Below are 17,938 nucleotides of genomic sequence, written 5' to 3'. Positions count from 1 at the left end.
GCTGGCTGTCTATCTCTGTTGAATAAATAAATAAAATCTTTAAAAAAAAAAAAAAGAAAAGAAAAAAAAGAAAAGGCATCAAAGGGTAGAAGTTACGGGCCCAAGCAGCTCTCACAATGGTCAGGAACCCAAGTATGCACTCTTGGAGTGTCATTCATGCTCAGTCAACAATGAGAAAGGGCTCCCCGTGTTTCTCACACGCTTGCTCGTCCTGTGGGGCCCTGGCAAGGTGTCTCCCACCCCCTCTCCCATAACCAGGGACTATGTCCAAACTCACAGACCTCACAAGCTCCAGAATGCTCAACCTGTAACTTTACCCTCCACTTTCAGGTCTGGAAGATAAATGGGATAATTCACACAAGCACCCAAGCCCCTTAAACAAAGAATCCTAGCACTGAGCACTTCTAAGAATTTCTTACAAGAATTTCCTCTCCTTTAGAAACAGTATTTAACCAGCAAAGTGAGAATTACTTCTGTTTTAGATGTGAAGGCACATTAAGCACATGTGCACTAGACTCCTGTCCCCCCAACACGAGGTCCTGACAGTCAAGGAGTTGCTCAGCCCTTCGTGCTGCCCCCACTGTGTGGGCTTCCCAGACATGGCACACTCCCCTGCCACCTGGCTGGAAGGGACAGACAAGCTACTCTGTGCCCAGACTATCAGAACCCACAGAATCCTCACAATGGCTGCAGTTTTAAGCCACAGGCTTTGGGGTGGGTTGTTACCCAACAGAGAACTCCCAACTTAGGAAATTCACCCTGTAGGTAAGGGTGCTACTGTCTAAGCCTGGACAGCAGACACCACCCTGACAGCAGGATGAGGACACGTGGCAGGGACATAAAGACAACCCACGCCAGTGCAGAAAGTCTGCAGGGAAGGAGGGAAGGACTGTGAGCCGCCAGGAACAGAGCTGACAGCACTTGGCAGTTGGTTAAAGTGTTCTTTAGGGGGCGCCTGGGTGGCTCAGTTGGTTAAGCATCTGCCTTCGGCTCAGGTCATGATCTCAGGGTCCTGGGATCGAGCCCCATGTTGGGCTCCCTGCTTCTCCCTCTCCCTCTGACCTCCTCCCTGCTCATGCTCTCTCTCACTCTCTCACTCTCCCTCCCTCAAATAAATAAAATCTTTTTTTTTTTTAAAGTGGTTTTTGGGTTCATTCACCAGCTATACTAGTAAGAATTTAAAATATTATGACATGCCAGAAGTGGTCTTTCATGTGAACACTCTTTATTTGCCAAATTCTTTACAAAGTCTCAATAAGAGAACAGAACAAAAGTGGTGAACACTGGCGCCGACACGGCCCCACCACTGGGCTCGGGCAGACGGTGACAGGCCCCTGCCTGGACACGCCTGGCTTGGACCCTAGCGGTCCCCACCCCACACAGAAGGAGCCAGCACTGAGGCCCAGCCACAGCCACTGTCTGGACTAATGGGAACCAATACCAGATCCCTCATGGATACAAATGGAGTTCTATCCCTCTGCTCTTCCCAACCTTGAACCCCACAGGATAACCCAAGCGCTCTGTACACATGAAGAGAAGGGTCACTGAGTCCCAACCCCCTTGTGAACAGACTCAGGAGGGCAAAGGGATGAAAAGGAACAAAAACAAACAAAATCAATGAAGGGCTTTGTTTTTATTAGTCTGTTCTTTTTCTAAGATTTTATATTTATGCATTTAATTTTTTTCCAAAGATTTTATTTACTTGAGAGAGAGAGTGAGCGAGAGAGAGCACGAGCAGAGGGAGGGGAGGGGCACAGGGAGAGAGAAGGAGTAGTAGACTCCTTGCCGGGCACGGATCCCCACCTCAATCCCAGGAGCCCGGGATCACGACTTCAGCCAAAGGCAGACGTTTCACCAACTGAGCCACCCAGGCGTCCCAGTCTGTTTTAACACATAAAAATGGGGCACCTTCACTGCCATTCACTCTTGAGAGCGTGTGGCTGTGCAGGCACACACGGGGGACAGTGAAGCTCAGCAGTGGGAGGAAGCGACCAGGTAAACATGCTCCCGCCTTCTGATGGTCTTAAGTATTCATCAGCCAGACCATGAAATGGGAGGTGCGCTCTTCTCACAGAAGCATGAAACATGAACCACCTGCACACGCCTGTGAAAGCACCCACTTTGCACAAGCAATTACGCCTCCTCGAGATCAGAGAGAACACCACCATGTAGCCCAGGAGAAATGACCGTCAGGTCTGTTTCTGTTGTTCTAGAAACCAGCACAGCGCAAGGTGCAAACACAAAAGGAGTCTCTTAGTCATCATTCTAAACTACCACACCTTTCGATTGCTACCCACCCAAGCCTGCTTTTCTGCAATGTGCAAACCAGCTTCCCCTCCCCGGGGCATGTTCTCTGAGCCTGTGAATCACAGGCCGCCAGGGGCTTGGGAGCCAGTCCGCCCTGCTGCCGAGCAGGAGACACTGGTCTAAGGCTCCCTGAAGCACCACCAAGTCAAGGCCAAGAAAAGCAGCTCCACCCAGGACCTGGGAAAAAGGTCCCCCACACCATGCCAGCTCGGGGTGCCCCTCACCAGCACCTGTGAGGTCTCCTATGGGCTAGTGAGTGGACCGTGAACCAGCACAGCACCTGCTGGGCACCTCAGTGTGTGGTCCCGTCCCACATGACATCATAAACACACCAACAAACAGTCAGGATGGAGCTCAGGCAACGTGGGCTCCTCCCTTTCTGCACTCCTGACTCTCGTCCCAGTGCTAAGGAGCGTACCGTCCCCCCTCATGGCAGTCGTGCCACACACAAATGGGGATGAAAGTAAACACCATCAAGCACTGACACAACCAGTTCCAGGACGGACAGCACTTAAGAGTTTGGCCCACGATCCTCAGCTGAGCCACAGCAAGCCCACCCAGGGCCACACCTTTCGTGGAAGGCAGCAAAGCCCAAACGGCTCTGCATCTTTATGTAACACCGAAAGGCACTTTATAGAGGAATTCTGACACATACTCCATAGTCTGGAGGAAAATAACCCTCCTACCACCACCGGCTGGAACCCACTGCATCTGCTGGCTTACAAAGATAAAAGAGAGGGGCATTTGAAGGAAGCCTGCCACCTCCCCCAAAAATAACAGTAAGCTGAAACTGGTCAGAGAAGCACTGAGAAATACAGAAGCAGATGTGTCCTGAGAGCAGTGCCCACCCAGGCTGCACTCCAGGACCAGGCCCTGGCCAGGCGTAGGTCCACTCTGCAAAGGGGACAAGCCAGGCAGACCAGAGGCACCTCCAGCCTCCAGAAGAAGCAAAACATCTCCTCTCTTCTCTCAAGGGTGACCACTCTGGGTACGGCCCTTGGAGCCCCCACAGCCCACCTAAAGAGCCTGTCAGACTCCATAAACTGACCTGACACACAAAGGCCTTCGAGGCCCTTTAACAGAAGAATTTCAAACACTGCAAAGCTGAAAGATCTGAAAGCTCTCCATTAAAAGGGTTGGAATCAATCCGTAAGAGCAACAGACATGGTCCTGCTGCAGCCTCCACGAGGTGAGGAGGGAAGACCAGCAGGAGAAATACCAGACAGACCCAGGGTTAGCAGGACTTAGTCCCTCCGAGAGGTCTTTGCTATTCCCACTGGCTTCAAGAGCTAATAATTCTAGATCAAAATAATTATTTCTCAATCAATTGAAAAGTACCAAAAATACTGATTACACATCTCCTACTTGCCTCACGCAGGATATATGGAAGATGCAAAAGACACAATTCCTGCCCCAGAGAGTTAACTTAGTAACCAGCTGGCCAGCACAGCATGTGCACCAGTCCCACAGCAGAGCAGTGCAGCCAGAGGCTCAGAGGAGGGACAACGTCCCAAGCCATGCTGGCATCTGAGCAGGGAGGGGCTCTGAGCCCAGCGGGAGGAGAGGGACCCCCAGCCAGGAGGCCCACAAGAGGCCCCCTCCCCTCCAAGTGGAAGTGAGGAGAGAAGATCCAAAGAGGAGCAGGAGGAAAAGCAGGTGGCATGCCTTGCCCACGGATGAGAAGGGCACAGAGTTAAGCCCACTGAGGGACTCTGACAGGGCCAGTGACCTGAGCAAGAATACCCATGGCAGGAACCACTGAGAAGAGTCTCTGCCACTTTTGACCCACACCTCCATGCTCATACCTCTCCTAACCCAGGGCACACATGAGGGAGCTGCCAGCACAGGGCCCAAAACCCTGGGGGAAATCAGCACAACCAGCCTGCTTGGCCTGTCTCTGCCTGGTGCCTGGCCCCCTCCCGGAGGGGCCTGGAGGACAGACCTCTGCAGGCTATCCACTCTCTGGCTCCCCCACCCCATTCCTGGGCCCTTTGCCACTGGTTCTCCAGAGTGGCACCACAGACAAAGCACAGCTGCGGTCCACTGCCACCGGGGGAGGACTCCACAGACTGAGCCAGCTCCTGTCTGGAGAGAGCACCAGAGCAGAGTCGTGTGCTAGGCCAAGGACAGACTCCTGGCCCAGGGTGGGGGATGGACCACGGAGGGGTTGGCCAGCACACCAGGAAAGGAGGGCCAGGCCAGGGACACATCCCAAAGCCTCATCCACATGCCAGATGAGACTGGACCTGGGCCCTGCCTGAGCATTCTTGTTTGTTGCTGGGCCGACAAAGTAACAGCCACAATCTTGGACTCATGGAATGTGAAGCACAACAGATGCACAGAACTAGGGCTCTGGGACCAAGGAGAGGAACCTGGAACTAAAGGTCAAGGGTGAATCAGGAGAAACATCAGCCGCCCTCGAACAGCAAGGACGAAGCCTGAGAAACACCTGCTTAGAGGGAGGGGTAAGGGCAGCCAGGTCCTGTTCACCTGAGAACCCAACCACCGAGAAGGTGGGAGCTACAAGGCCCTCAAATGGCTTGCAGTGGAGGCCACAGGCCACGCTGGACAGAGGGCACCAGCCAGGAAGCCCACAGCACTCGGCCAGCTCCACACCAGCCAGCCGCACCGCCGTGTGCTCCTCCTCTCATCTAAGCGGCAGGGAGAGCCTGTGACCGACAAGGCCCCCTCCCCTCTAAGCGTGGGCTCAGCTGGGCTGCCTGCGAGCGTGCACCTGTCCAGCAGGACACGTCACGTCCCCACACAGCAGGTGTACAAACCAGGCCCGCCAATGGAATTAAAGGCGTGCCACACACCATGCATGTTTCAACAAGACTCATGCCACCATGCTGTCTGCCCCACATAAAATGCTGAGTTACATAAAATTAAAACAGTATCAGAGTTGGCTGCTCCAAGGATTTAAATCCACAAGGAAACTGAAGGTACTCATTTCACCTGAATTCTTCAAGAATACATGAACACTACAGAAATGCACATACGTACTGAAACACACACATATTCAAATGGCTCTTACCCTGTCTTCCTCCACCCAAAACCCTGCCCCAGCAAGGGCTACGACTAAAAAGCTCAGTTTGGACCATTTGTCCTCTGGCCACACTGAACCCTAAACGAAACCACAGAGTGCTACTCTCCAAAGAGCCCAAAAGGAAAGAAATCAAAGCCTATGTGACAAGTGTTTTGGATGATCAGGTGACTTCCTTTCATCTTCAAAGAGCATGACAGGCACTAATTAGCCCCCACACCACCCTCTGGGGTAAGAGGTTTGTTATCTCCCTTCTACAGGCGGGGAGCATGGAGCAAGGCCTTCACCCCTGCCTGGGGTCACAGGAGCTGCTACGGGGCGTCCCGAGGCTTAGGACTGGACCACAGCAGATTGGCTTCCCTCAGGGCAGCAAAGCACCCAAGGGCAGAGCCAACACACCCTGGAGCCTGGGACGTGCATTTCTGGTACAGCCTGCCCTTGTGGCATCGACAGCCATTCTACCCGGGCTGGAGACTCCCTTTATTTACTTAGACTCTAGGCAAAACCAAAGAGGCTTCGGTATTTGTCCTCACACATGCACTCAGGCACTGGGGATAGGATCACCTGGTTTTTAGTGTTTGCAACAAAACATTCTATCCTTTCACAAGAGCTACGCTTTTATCAATGATAAATTGAAACAAACTTCATTGAGAAGGGGGGTCACGACCACAACTGGCAAAGAGGAGAGTGTTTTACTGCCACTCATCACACCAGCAGCATTTTTGTGTAAGAATCCCGTCTTCAGCAACAAAAATGCCCCCACCCCCCAGCCATTACAGGGAACGCACGAAGAGAAACCCCACATCACCAGTCGTTAGGCTCTTCAATCTAAGTAGTGAAAGCCAAGATGGCACAGCCATCAATAAGGAAGAAGTTACAGCATATTCAAATGATGACCATTTTCAATTTTTAATATTGGGTTTTCCCTCTTTGAATTTCCTCAATTTGCAATAATCCTAATGCTTAAAGCAGGACTAAACCAGAGGGCCTTCCAGTGACAGGAAGCTACCTACTCCTATTTCCCCAAACACAAGAGTTAAAATTCATCGCTGCAAGAGGAACATGCTTCCAGGAAAATAAAATCAAACCCTAGTTTCGATGGTGCTTGTTACAAGTTCACCTGTTTTGCCTAACTCACACTAATGAACAGGTGGATAGAAATGAAGCCAAGTGCATCAAAGGAGACAGACGAAATCCGAAAGCACAATACACCTGCAAGTTTCATCATGCACAGCGGACGCCCAGCCTCTGCTGTTCAGGTCTGACGAGCTCATGGTGAAACCCGCTCCCTGCTTGGGAGAGCCCAACACCCCACACCACTTCCTCCTGCCCAGGCAGCATCAGCAGTAATTAGACCAAATCACTGCTTTGAAAAGGAAAAGAGAAAAGGAAACAAGGCATGCGACTCCAGAAAGACCCCAGGTCTTCCAGAGGAAACACGGGGTCTTCAGAAGGCTCCAGAAGGGATGTGCTGAGCCCTGCAGACTGCCACTTCCCAGCAGTTTCATTTACTCACTTCCCTAGGATTTGGGTTGCCCTGTCAGGCAACTGCCCACCTCGCTGAGGGTGCACCTCTCCAGACAGCTCTGAGATATGGCTGCCATGCTGCTTCAGTGCCCTGCTGAGGGAGAGGGCAGAAGCTTTTGGGAAAATCCCTCTATTCCTCAGGAGAAAGAGAAAAAGAGAACTTCTCCTAAGGGTGGAGCCTGGAGACGTCCCCACTCCTGGCTGGCTCTCTGCACTGAGAGGAATGCTGACCTGCTCCCATAGCTGGCAGGACAACACTCAGTGGCCTTTCCCACCCCGGCACTGGGTTTTGCCATCAAAGGCATGTGTCTCCCACTTAGGAAGAAGAAACAGAAAGCCTGGGAACAATGTAGAGACAAGCAATGAGATGATCAAAAATGTTTTAAAAAATAAATAAAAGGACCTAGGGCAAATCAACTACAGGACTGGACAAAAAGGGGTCCCTATGCCCTTTTCAAGCCTTCAAGAAGAGCGTCAGAACCCCAAGGACCTGAGCCCAGGGACAAGGGAGCCATCAGAAACTCTCGCAGGTGGCTTAAGTGCACAGGCCCATCGCTGTCTCTTCCGGGAAACCTGCGTCCTTGCCACCAGCCCAGACAGAAGCCACACAGGCCTCACCTGCCCACAGGTCCTAGGGCAGTCACAGCAGGCTCCAGCCCTACAGCCTAGGCACCCTGCTGGCCAGCTGCCCCTATGTGTATGTACATAGCTGTGGCTCCTGGAGGGGTGGCTTCCAGGCAAAGGCTACAAGAGACCCCAAGAGCCCGTCCCAGATGCAAATCCCTGACTGGGCAAAGAAGGTCTAAAACAGGACCATAAACACAAAAGCAAGTTAGGTCAGAGGTGCCTGATCCCCCATGCCCATACTCAGATGGATCTAGCATTTTGCCCTGCAGGCCACAGCAGACTGACAGGCTCCAGTTATATTCTGTCAGACCTTCCAGTTGTTTCTCTATGACCTAAGACTTCTCAATGCAATTCATGGCAAAAAATTAAGAATCCCCTTACACCCAAACCTTCAAATAAAGCATCTCTGCCCCATTCACCCATCCTTTACCAGAATTACCTAAACCATAAATGCACTTCCCAGGATTCAGGCAATGACAGCCTGGTGGGCAACATGTCTGTGCTCCGCACCTCCCCCCTCCCATTCACATCCACACTAGGTGCCCTTCCAGGCCAGCCTCACCCTGCACTGACTCCCATCATGGCAATTACACTGAAAATCCCAATAAAACCCTCTTTAAGCACCACCTCCACACACAGCTGGAATGAGAGCCACCTGAGGGCACAGGCTGATACCCCATGTTTCATCAATATGACAGGTGTGAGGCCATGAGAAAAATTAAGACTTCAAAAACACAGAAAATATTTGAATTGTTAAATTAAAAAAACTATTATTACATACCCAAGGGAACTAAAATGTATGTTCAAATAAAAATGTACACACAGTTCAGGTTAGCACTATTCATAAGAGATAAGAATAACCAAACAGTGGAATATTACGTGGCCATAAAAAAGAATGAATTACTGACCTAAGCTACAATGTGGATGAACCCTGAAAACATGATGCTAAATGAAAGAAGCCATTGACAAAGGTCACATGTTGTACAATTCCATTTATATGAAGTATTCAGAACGAGCAAATCCAGAGACAGAAACTAAATTAATGGTTGCAGAGGGGAATGGGGAGTGACTGCTAATAGATGTGGGGTTTTCGTTAGGGACGATGAGAATATTCCGGAATTACTTGTGAGCAACCTTGTGCAGGTACAAAATAATCACTGAATTATACACTTCAAAAAAGCAGATTACTTAAGGTATGTAAATTATCTCTCAATTTTTTTAAAGATTTATTGAGAGAGAGCACAAGCATGCATGTGCACACACACGCCCGAGCAGGGGGAGGGGCAAAGAGAGAGGGGAAAGAGAGAAGCAGACTCCCTGCTGAGCGTGGGCCCCCCCAAGACGGGCTCGATCCCACAACCCATGAGATCATGACCTGAGCCACAATCAAGAGTTGGACACTCAAATGACTAAAGCACCCCTCTCAATATTTTTTAAAAACTAACGCACAACATCACATTCATTTATGGAATAGAAGAAAGCAGGGGAAAAAACAGCACCTCAACAGACCACAGGAATTCAGAAAATGTTCTATTTTTCCAGGTTTCTTTAGAAAACGTCTTGAAATAGTCTCATCATTTCAAAGGCTGTCCCTCCTAAAGACAACAGCAACATGAATGGAAAGAAACAGATGCCGAGAACATTCCTGAGAGAGGCCAGGCAGTCTGTGCCCTAAGTGCCCAGGGCAGGGTGTGCAGTGAGAAAGGGCTTTCCCTGGGCCCCTGTGGTAGCCCCAGCTGTCTGTCATCTTCTCTCCTCCCACATCCTGTGCCCACTGCCCTGGGTGATAACACCATCATCCCCACTTTTCACTGGCCCTCATGGCTTCCTACACCTCATCCCACCTGTCAACAGTCAACACACAGGACAACACCCAAGAAAATGATGTCACACTGAGTCATGGGTCCAAATGTCTCCATTTAAACGTAGTCCAAAATGCCCTGCTCTCCAGAAAGTGGGCCACGGGCCTCAACAGCTTCAGAAACAAGGCTAAGAACCAACTCTCATCTGTGCAATTAAAGGGCAGAGCGGAGGAACCATGCCCACAACACCCAAGGACCATGAGGGCCTCGGCAGCCTCCCCTCTTCTGGGAACTATCCTCCTCATTAGCACTAGAAAAGGCAACATAACAGACAGATGAAACAGGAAGTGGGAAAGGGTGGGAGGAAAGGCACCAACCACTGCACTCTGGGCAGGTGCCTTTGTGTGTTTAATACACTTGTTACTAACACCCTAACCCAAGGAGCTGAACAAAATCAAATTTCAAATCACCTGCCTTATTTTATCATAGCTCATTCCGATAATTATACTCTGTAACACAATTACGCAGCAGGAAACCCAAGGAGGACATGCCCTGCCTGCCTGCCCGCCCCAGCTCTGTGGACACCACTGCCACCTGGTGACGATGCACCAGGCTGGCTCAGGCCATCTCCTTCACTGGAGTAGAAAGCCCAACTCTGACAATCCAAGGACAACCCTGGGTTTTAAGGTGCAGTGCTGTGCTGTTGGGGTTAATGGTCTCTGTGTTCCAGCTACTTCAGAATGGACTCAAAGGTGAACAGAACCTGTCCCCTGCCTTGGGGCAGTGTTTACCAGGGCTTGCAGCATGCCATCCATGGCAATGACTCCCTCAATGGTCTGGAAGGAGGAGCGGGCCAAGGTGTGCAGGCTCCAGTCCAAGAAACCTGCCATCTTCTTCTGCTTGACATCAGGCCGTGTGACAAACCTGCCAGAAGGAAACAAAAAGACAGGTTGATAGCTCAAACAAGGCCCCAACTGAAGAGAGCTCACCCCCTTCCGGCCCACCACATATTCCATCAAGAGGAGTCTCCATGCCAGGACGTCTGTCCTCTGGATTATGAATTATGTCCTCCCTTCAAGACAGACATTCTAGGACACTCTCCAATCTAAAACACCAAGACCATAGCCCTCAGGTGGTCATTCCCCAGCATGACCTCTCTGAGGTCATACACAGGCCCCACCACCCCCATCTCCTCCCTCCTGCACTCCCACTCATCCTGAGGCCCCATATAATGCAGGACCACCTTTACCTGTCCCCACCACTGCCCAGGAACCCCACCAACACCTACTATTCAGCCCTTCCCTTTCCTTGGCCCAAATCCAACTCTGACTCAGGACACTGTACCCCTCATATGGCAGGCCTGGCGCAGCAGCAGGCCCCAGGACCTCTCTCCTTGTATCTGATATGGGTCTTCCTTCCCCCGACCCCCTCCACCCAGTGCTGCACAGCCCCATGCAGGGCCCACAGGACCGCTCTCCCTGCATCTGCCGTGGGTCTTCCTTCCCCCGACCCCCACCACGCAGCACTGCACAGCCCCACGCAGGGCCCACATATGCTTAGCTCTGTACTCTGAAAGCTCGGATGGCACATACTGGATCCTGCCCGCTTTCTTACACGCCTGGTCTAAGCTGGCAGCCACCCCCAAGCCCCCACACCAAAGCCTGGGCCCCCTTTATTCTTCTCTAGCCAGTCTACATGCCAGGCCCTCAGCTATCCAACTCGGGCTCAGGTTGAGCCCATCCTCTCCTAGGAAAGCTTCCATTCTGGGGGCAGAAATGGGAAACAAGCAAAGAACATGAAGAGACGGAGGGTGGTGGATGTGCAGCCTCCAAGAGAGGCCTAGGGACACCCTCCCAAGGAGACATGGGACCAGAGAGTGTCAGGAGACAGGACCTCACACTCCTTCAGCTGCCCCCGAACAGAACACACGTGGTGGGACTCTGCACTTAATGCTGCAGAAACCCGTTTGACGACGTGCTGGCCCACTTCTTCCTTGTGTTTGCACCACGGATGTCATGGCTCGCACCAGAGCAGCGCTCAGTGTGGTTCTGGCACCTGCCTCAGCAACCCTGCAGGAAACTCTCGTCCCAACCACAAGCCCTCCCACCTCGGAGCGCCCTCTTCCCTCGGAACAGCCACTACCCAGTGTATCAGCAGATGCTCAGCCAGTGCAGTTACAGCACCGCCCATTCTGGAGCACTGTGAGGCTGGCTACACAGCACCAGGATGCATCATCTACAGCCTGGCAGATTGCTGGAGCATTTTACCCGTCCAGCCTCAACCATGCAAATGCTTACTCGTCCCGACCACTAGATGGTGCAGGAGAGTCCTTCCAAGTGGTTGGCTCTGTTCCCAGGTCACCTTTCCCGGAGGACATCAGGGAAGGAACAAAGGTTTAGGGCTTCACCTCCCCAGCCCCCAAAGACACAGTAATCCACAAAGTCCAACTCAGCATAACTCTACCAAACCCGCAGTACTGCTGGTAATAAAAAATAATAAAAACATTTTTCATTTAATTAATTTGGCAAACGCATTAGGATCGCACACAGTACTGGTAAATATGGGGAAAAGATAACCTTTCCAGTAATTGCATGTAAAACCCCTAAAATGTTCATTCCACTTCCAGGAATTCATCTCTAAGAATCAATCAGAACGGTACAAAGTTTTATGTAAAACGTTCATGATGACACTGACTTCACTTAACAAGTTGCAGGGCAGCAGTCTTATGTGTCCAATAGGGGACTGGAGAAACAATAAAATATTCACACCATAATCATGTTTTAGAAAAAGACTGAATACTGCTCCAGGCCATCTGCTGGCACCTGGTATGACAAGCACGTGCACCAACACGCCCGCGGACAGTGTGCACCCACGGACGGTGGCGGGACAAAAGGCAGGAGCAGGGGCGCCTGGGTGGCACAGCGGTTAAGCGTCTGCCTTCGGCTCAGGGCGTGATCCCGGTTATGGGATCGAGCCCCACATCAGGCTCCTCTACTATGAGCCTGCTTCTTCCTCTCCCACTCCCCCTTTGTGTTCCCTCTCTCGCTGGCTGTCTCTATCTCTGTTGAATAAATAAATAAAATCTTTAAAAAAAAAAAAAAAAGGCAGGAGCAGTTACATCTCTGGGGGATGAAGGTACATGTGGATTTTGTACTTTATACTTTTATTTTCCAAAACATATCATTACTCTTATAATTAAAAAGAAACTCATTTTTTTTAATCACAAGAAACCTCTGTCCAGTGAGTATCTCCCCCCCTTGGTGAAGCAATACTCTCGTGTTCCCCCTCACTCCTGAAGTCAGCTCTCCCATTCAAGCTCCACCCTACGGTGCAGCAAGGGCCTGCATGAACGCCTCATCCAGTGCCCCACTGCCCTACAAATTAAGGGCTTCTCTTACCACTTTGTGGAAGGTCATGGCTACACACCTAAGTATAAGAGGACCCTGAACGAGGTGTTGCCTGTTTTCCCAATCAAAATATCCAAAAGTTTTTACGGCCCATTTTCAACTTTCACAAATGTAGAGTGGGGGAAAACCAAATTTTCTAATTTATTTATTCTACACACTTATTTTAAGTTACATGTCCTACAAAAGATTAATGTAGAACTGCCTCCTTCCATTCTCTCATTTCATGAAACAAGTATACACAGCTCTCACACACGTCTTTGGCGTTTTTCAGACACCGGGGCCACTGTTTGGGTCAGCTCACCGAGCTCATCAGACAAAGCCATGTTGACGTGTTTGAGGCACAGCCTGTTTTTCAGTCAACAGAGAATGTTTGGGGATTTTTATCCCAATCCACAATGACCCAATCAAGCTCACGATCTGCATAAACCACAGCGTTAAGGCTTTCGAAGTGACCTTTAAAGACTCATCTAACTGCCACCACCCCAAAGGTGAGGTCTTGCCCCAGGGATAACTATTACACCTGTTCTAAATCTTCCTCTGTTGATGGGCCCGTCAGGGGACCTCCATGAGCTCCTAGCCCAGCACTCTAAGTTCAGAGGCCTCCTGAAGCCAAACAGAGCCAATGCTCCCTCAAAGAAAGAGACAACTACTGGGCAGTAGGAAAGACCTCCCCAGGCCCATCAGCCCGGTGTCCTCCTCCAAGGTAACACAGAAACACAGGGAATGCAAAAAAATATGTAAGACAAACCCTCTCGGAACACACCAGTCACACAGCAACCAACACAGCTGTGAGGGGGCCAACAGGTACTTACTTGGACACAAGGACAGCAGCTGCATCTCGGGCCTTGTCACTGACAACCAAATAGGCCTAGAAGAAAAGATCAAGGTCAGGCACTATTACACACACCATATAAATTTCTGGGACCCACTCACCAGCCAGTCCCGCACGCAGCAGCTCCCAGAGAAGCCAGCCCATGAAGCTTCCAGGCAGAAACCAAATTCCAAAGTGGCACAAACCACCCCTAAACTCGACCTGCAGTTGCCAGCAGCTGCCGAATGCTGTGCTCACCACCCAGCAGGTGCCCCATTGCACATGGCATGTGCCCAGACCCCCTGAAATACACATGCATAAAAACAGCAGAAAAATGAAACACAAATGTGTCACCCAACTGTAACACAGAATCACAGGGGCACCTGGGTGGCCCAGTCCTGAGTGTCTGACTCAGCAGGGAGTCGGCTTAAGATTCTCTCCCTCTGCCTCTGTCCTTCCTCCCGCTCATCCTCCCCCGCCCTTCTCTCGCTCTCTAAAATAAATCAATCTTTAAAAAGGGACCTGTCAACATGTTAGTATGCAGAACACTTAGGAGGCCCCACTCAAACAGAAGAGGACTCAAGGTTAAAACAAATGACTAGCTTTTCTTTGGAGGCTTGCCTTTAAGAAGTTTCCAATTCACATCTCCACTAACTTTTTTCCAAATGATACATATACGAAAGATCTTTTCTCTGGGGGACAATCATATTTCCAGTGCCAAACCTTTAGAAACGTACAGCCACTCACCTGGCAGCCCCATTTACAAGACAAATAGACAAAGGGTATGTAAAGGCGGCTCATCACCGTACTACTCCTCACAGAACACAGCCAGAACAAAACTAAATGTCTGTCTGTAAGAGGATTTTTTTAAAGATTTACTTATTTGAGAGAGAGTGCGTGCATGTGACCCATGCATGGGCGGGGGGCGCAGCAGCGGGAAAGAGAGAATCTCAGACAGCACAGGGCCCAACATGGGGCTGGATCCCACGACCGTGAGCTCACAACCTGAGCCAAAACCAAGAGTCAGACACTCACCAACTATGCCACACAGGCGCCCCAAGAGAATATTTTTAAAATTAGGGTTCAGATGGAGCACGCTGTCCCTTAACGATTTTGAGAAGACATGCACTCACTGACATAATAAGACATTCGGCATACACTGCCAGAGAAAAGCAGCTCCCAGAGCAGCAGGACACCAAGGGCGCGTGCACACGGGCAGCAGGGAGTGTGGTGAGCACCACAGGATCAGGACCCAAACTGCCGGGCTTCAAATGTGGATCGACCATTTATGATAAAGTGAACCAGCTATGTTACTTTTTCTTTCTTTCTTTTTTTTTTTTTTGGACTATCATCCCCTCAGTAAAATGAGGATAAAAACAGTTAACTCTCAGGGCACCTAGCTGGCTCAGTTGGTGGAACGTGGTGGGGCTGTGTGTTCAAGCCCCACACTGGCTGTAGACATTACTTAAAAAAATTTTTTCTAGTATTTTTTAATTATTAAAAAAAAGTCTTTAAGGGGCGCCCAGGTGGCTCCATCAGTTGAGTGTCCAACTCTTGATTTCGGCTCAGGTCATGATCTCAGGGTCGTGAGCACTGACTGGGCCTGGAGCCTGCTTGAGATTCTCTCTCTCCTTTGCCCCCCACTGCCACATACACACGCGTTCTAATAAATAAATCTTTAAAAAAAAATTTTATTTAAAAAAGAGGCGCCTAGGGGCGCCTGGGTGGCACAGCGGTTAAGCGTCTGCCTTCGGCTCAGGGCATGATCCCGGCGTTATGCGATCGAGCCCCACATCAGGCTCCTCTACTATGAGCCTGCTCTTCCTCTCCCACTCCCCCTGCTTGTGTTCCTCTCTCGCTGGCTGTCTCTATCTCTGTCGAATGAATGAATAAATAAAATCTTTAAAAAAAAATAATTTTTAAAAAGAGGCACTGGGTGGCTCAAGTGGTTAAGCGTCTGCCTTTGGCTCAGGTCATGATCCCAGGGTCCCAGGATCAAGCCCCACATCGGGCTCCCTGCTCAGTGGAAAGTCTGTTTCTCCCTTTCCCCACCCCCCACCCTGGCTCATGCTCTCTCTCTCTCTCTCACTCTAAAATAAATAAAATTTTTTAGTTAACTGCCTCATTAAGTAGGATTATGTGAGTCACTACACAGAAGATGATTAGAATAGTGTCTGGCACAGAGCAAGTACTCGATGAATGCCTGATCGCTGCTCACATCCTGTGTAATCCCTCCTGTCTGGGTTGGACACAGTGACAGGTTTCTAACCAAGAGAATTTGGCAAGGGGTGGGAGGTCACTTCTGTGATTTGGTGACACATTATCATGACTTCTGTCTCGCTAGCAGACCCTGCCCCTTGCCAGCTTCAAGAGAATATGCTGCCACATCGAGGGGGCCACATGGCAAGGAACAGCCAGCAAAGAACTAAAGCCCTTGGCCCAACACCCTCAAGGGTCTGGCTTCAGCCAACTGCCATGACGACACGGAGGCAGGCCGTGCTCTGGCGAGCCTTCACTACAGCCAGGGAGACTGTGATGCAGATTGCCCTGCAAAGTCACACCGAGATTCCTGACCCACAGAAACTGTGAGATGATAAACGTGTGCTGTGTTAAACGACTCAAGTTTGGAGTAATGCAAATATTATGCATAGAAACAAATTATAGCATCACAAAAAGTTTGAAAAAATATACAAGTGTTATTATTTCATGGCACTAGAATTTGAGGGACTTCTATTTAACATCTTTCTTGCTTTGCTTCACTTTCTAATTTTTCTATGCTGATCATGTATTATTTATATAACATTAAAAATTAAAAATCAAATTTAAAATGGACCTTTATTTTCTCTTACAACTGCCCCCTAAAATCTCTTATATGTCATTATGATGCTTAACAGAGTATTTGCACTACCTACAAAGAAAAGAGATTTGCTAAGTAATTCATCCTTTCCCTTATATGAATCATCACATTTTCAAAATAGGTCATGAAATGAAATTTTACCCCACTGAAAAACAGAAACAGCAGTTGAAAACACATTAATGTCAAAGCGTACCTAACTAAACTCTAACATAAAGACAGCGTGAGAATGAAAAAGAACACTAGTTAGCAGCTAACCATCTGCATGATCACACCTACCTCTGCTATCTGGAGAATACGGTCCATTATGGGCATTCGCGTCTGCCCAGGTTGAGTGACGAGGTTCCCGTCGAGGCGTGAAAAATCAAAAGGGATCAGGCAGGTCACAGAGAGCCACAGTAAAAGCATGTAGCGGGTCTCCCAAGTCTAGGAAGTTAAATCAGAGTAAAATGACTCCAGTACAAAGGACAGAGGTAACCCACATGCCCCACTCACAGTCCTCCCTGCCCTCCCTGCCCACTCAATCCCCACCACAGGCCCTTCGGATCCGTCCACCTCAGAGCCTGGAGTGAAGACCATCATGAGTCCCTCCTGCGTCTCTACTGTGCCCCACCACACACACCCCTGTCACAGACAGCTAGCAACCTTGTCAGATGAAAGAAACAGCAAAACAAAGAAAAAATCACCATATATCAGTATAATGGCTTCTCTTTACTGGCACCCTTCAACACACAATCAGCATTTTGAGAAAGTGAAAAACAGATAATAAGATGGAAAACAGAAGACTTAAGAATAAAGAAAAATATTCTCAATGTCCAGTCAAAGAGAAGTGTCCTTATTTTAGGTAGTCACAAAACAAGACTCCACTTTGGCCCTGGAATCACCCATTAGGGGCACGAGACGCAGAGGAGAGCTAGGGAAACAACCCCCCACGTCTTCAACTGAAATTGGGCACATTCACAGAGACAACTCACTGGTGGTGCAGTTAGGATCTGTGTGCTCCTCTGAACCCACACTGTGCAACAGAACACTCGCGCAGCAATCTGACTCCTGAGAAAGGCCCGCTAACAAGGCTGGCCACCAGTGGGCGTCTGCGAACTTAGATTTCAGGACGCTTCCCACCATTCCCTGAGAAGGGGGACTCTGTGCCTGCACTATTTGTACAAACCATGTCGCTCATGTCAAAACCTGCTTTCCTTCCGGGAGTAGGCATTTCAGTCCGTGCTCGGCAAAGTGCCCACGTGACCAGCCCCCAAGAAACTCCTGCACACTGGTCTCTATGACCTTCCCTGGTGGACAAGACTTCGTATGTGTCATCACAACTCAGTGCTAGGGAGACTTACAAGTGCCGAGACTTACAAGTGCCCTGTGTGACCCAACTGGGAGAAGACTCTGGAAGCTTACTTCCAGTGTCCTCCAAACTTCACCCCACGTGCCTTTTTCCTTTGCTGATTTTGCTACTAATGAGTCACAACCATAAGAACAACTACATGCAGAGTCTTACAGTCATCCCAGAGAATCATCAAACCTGGGGATGATTCTGGAGACCCCCAAAATAGT

At 49.8% G+C, this 17,938-nt stretch overlaps 1 protein-coding gene across 3 annotated transcripts in view; it reads right to left on the bottom strand.

The window, feature by feature from the left end:
• The window catches only part of TBCD (tubulin folding cofactor D), a 163,655-nt gene that overhangs the window by 134,700 nt on the left and 11,017 nt on the right, over positions 1-17,938 (bottom strand). For all 3 annotated transcript variants that reach the window (XM_034644393.1, XM_034644394.1, XM_011233838.3), the window contains exons 5-7: positions 16,658-16,804; positions 13,526-13,581; positions 10,098-10,230 (exon numbers count right to left, since the gene is read on the bottom strand). In XM_034644393.1, the coding sequence (XP_034500284.1) occupies positions 10,098-10,230; positions 13,526-13,581; positions 16,658-16,804 (336 nt within the window). The remainder of the gene's footprint in view (positions 1-10,097; positions 10,231-13,525; positions 13,582-16,657; positions 16,805-17,938) is intronic.

The sequence above is a fragment of the Ailuropoda melanoleuca genome, chromosome 15, assembly GCF_002007445.2.
Source record: "Ailuropoda melanoleuca isolate Jingjing chromosome 15, ASM200744v2, whole genome shotgun sequence".
Classification (NCBI taxonomy): Eukaryota; Metazoa; Chordata; class Mammalia; order Carnivora; family Ursidae; genus Ailuropoda; species Ailuropoda melanoleuca.
The sequence above is the reverse complement of the archived record's forward strand: the minus strand, read 5'-3'. Positions and strand labels throughout refer to the sequence as shown.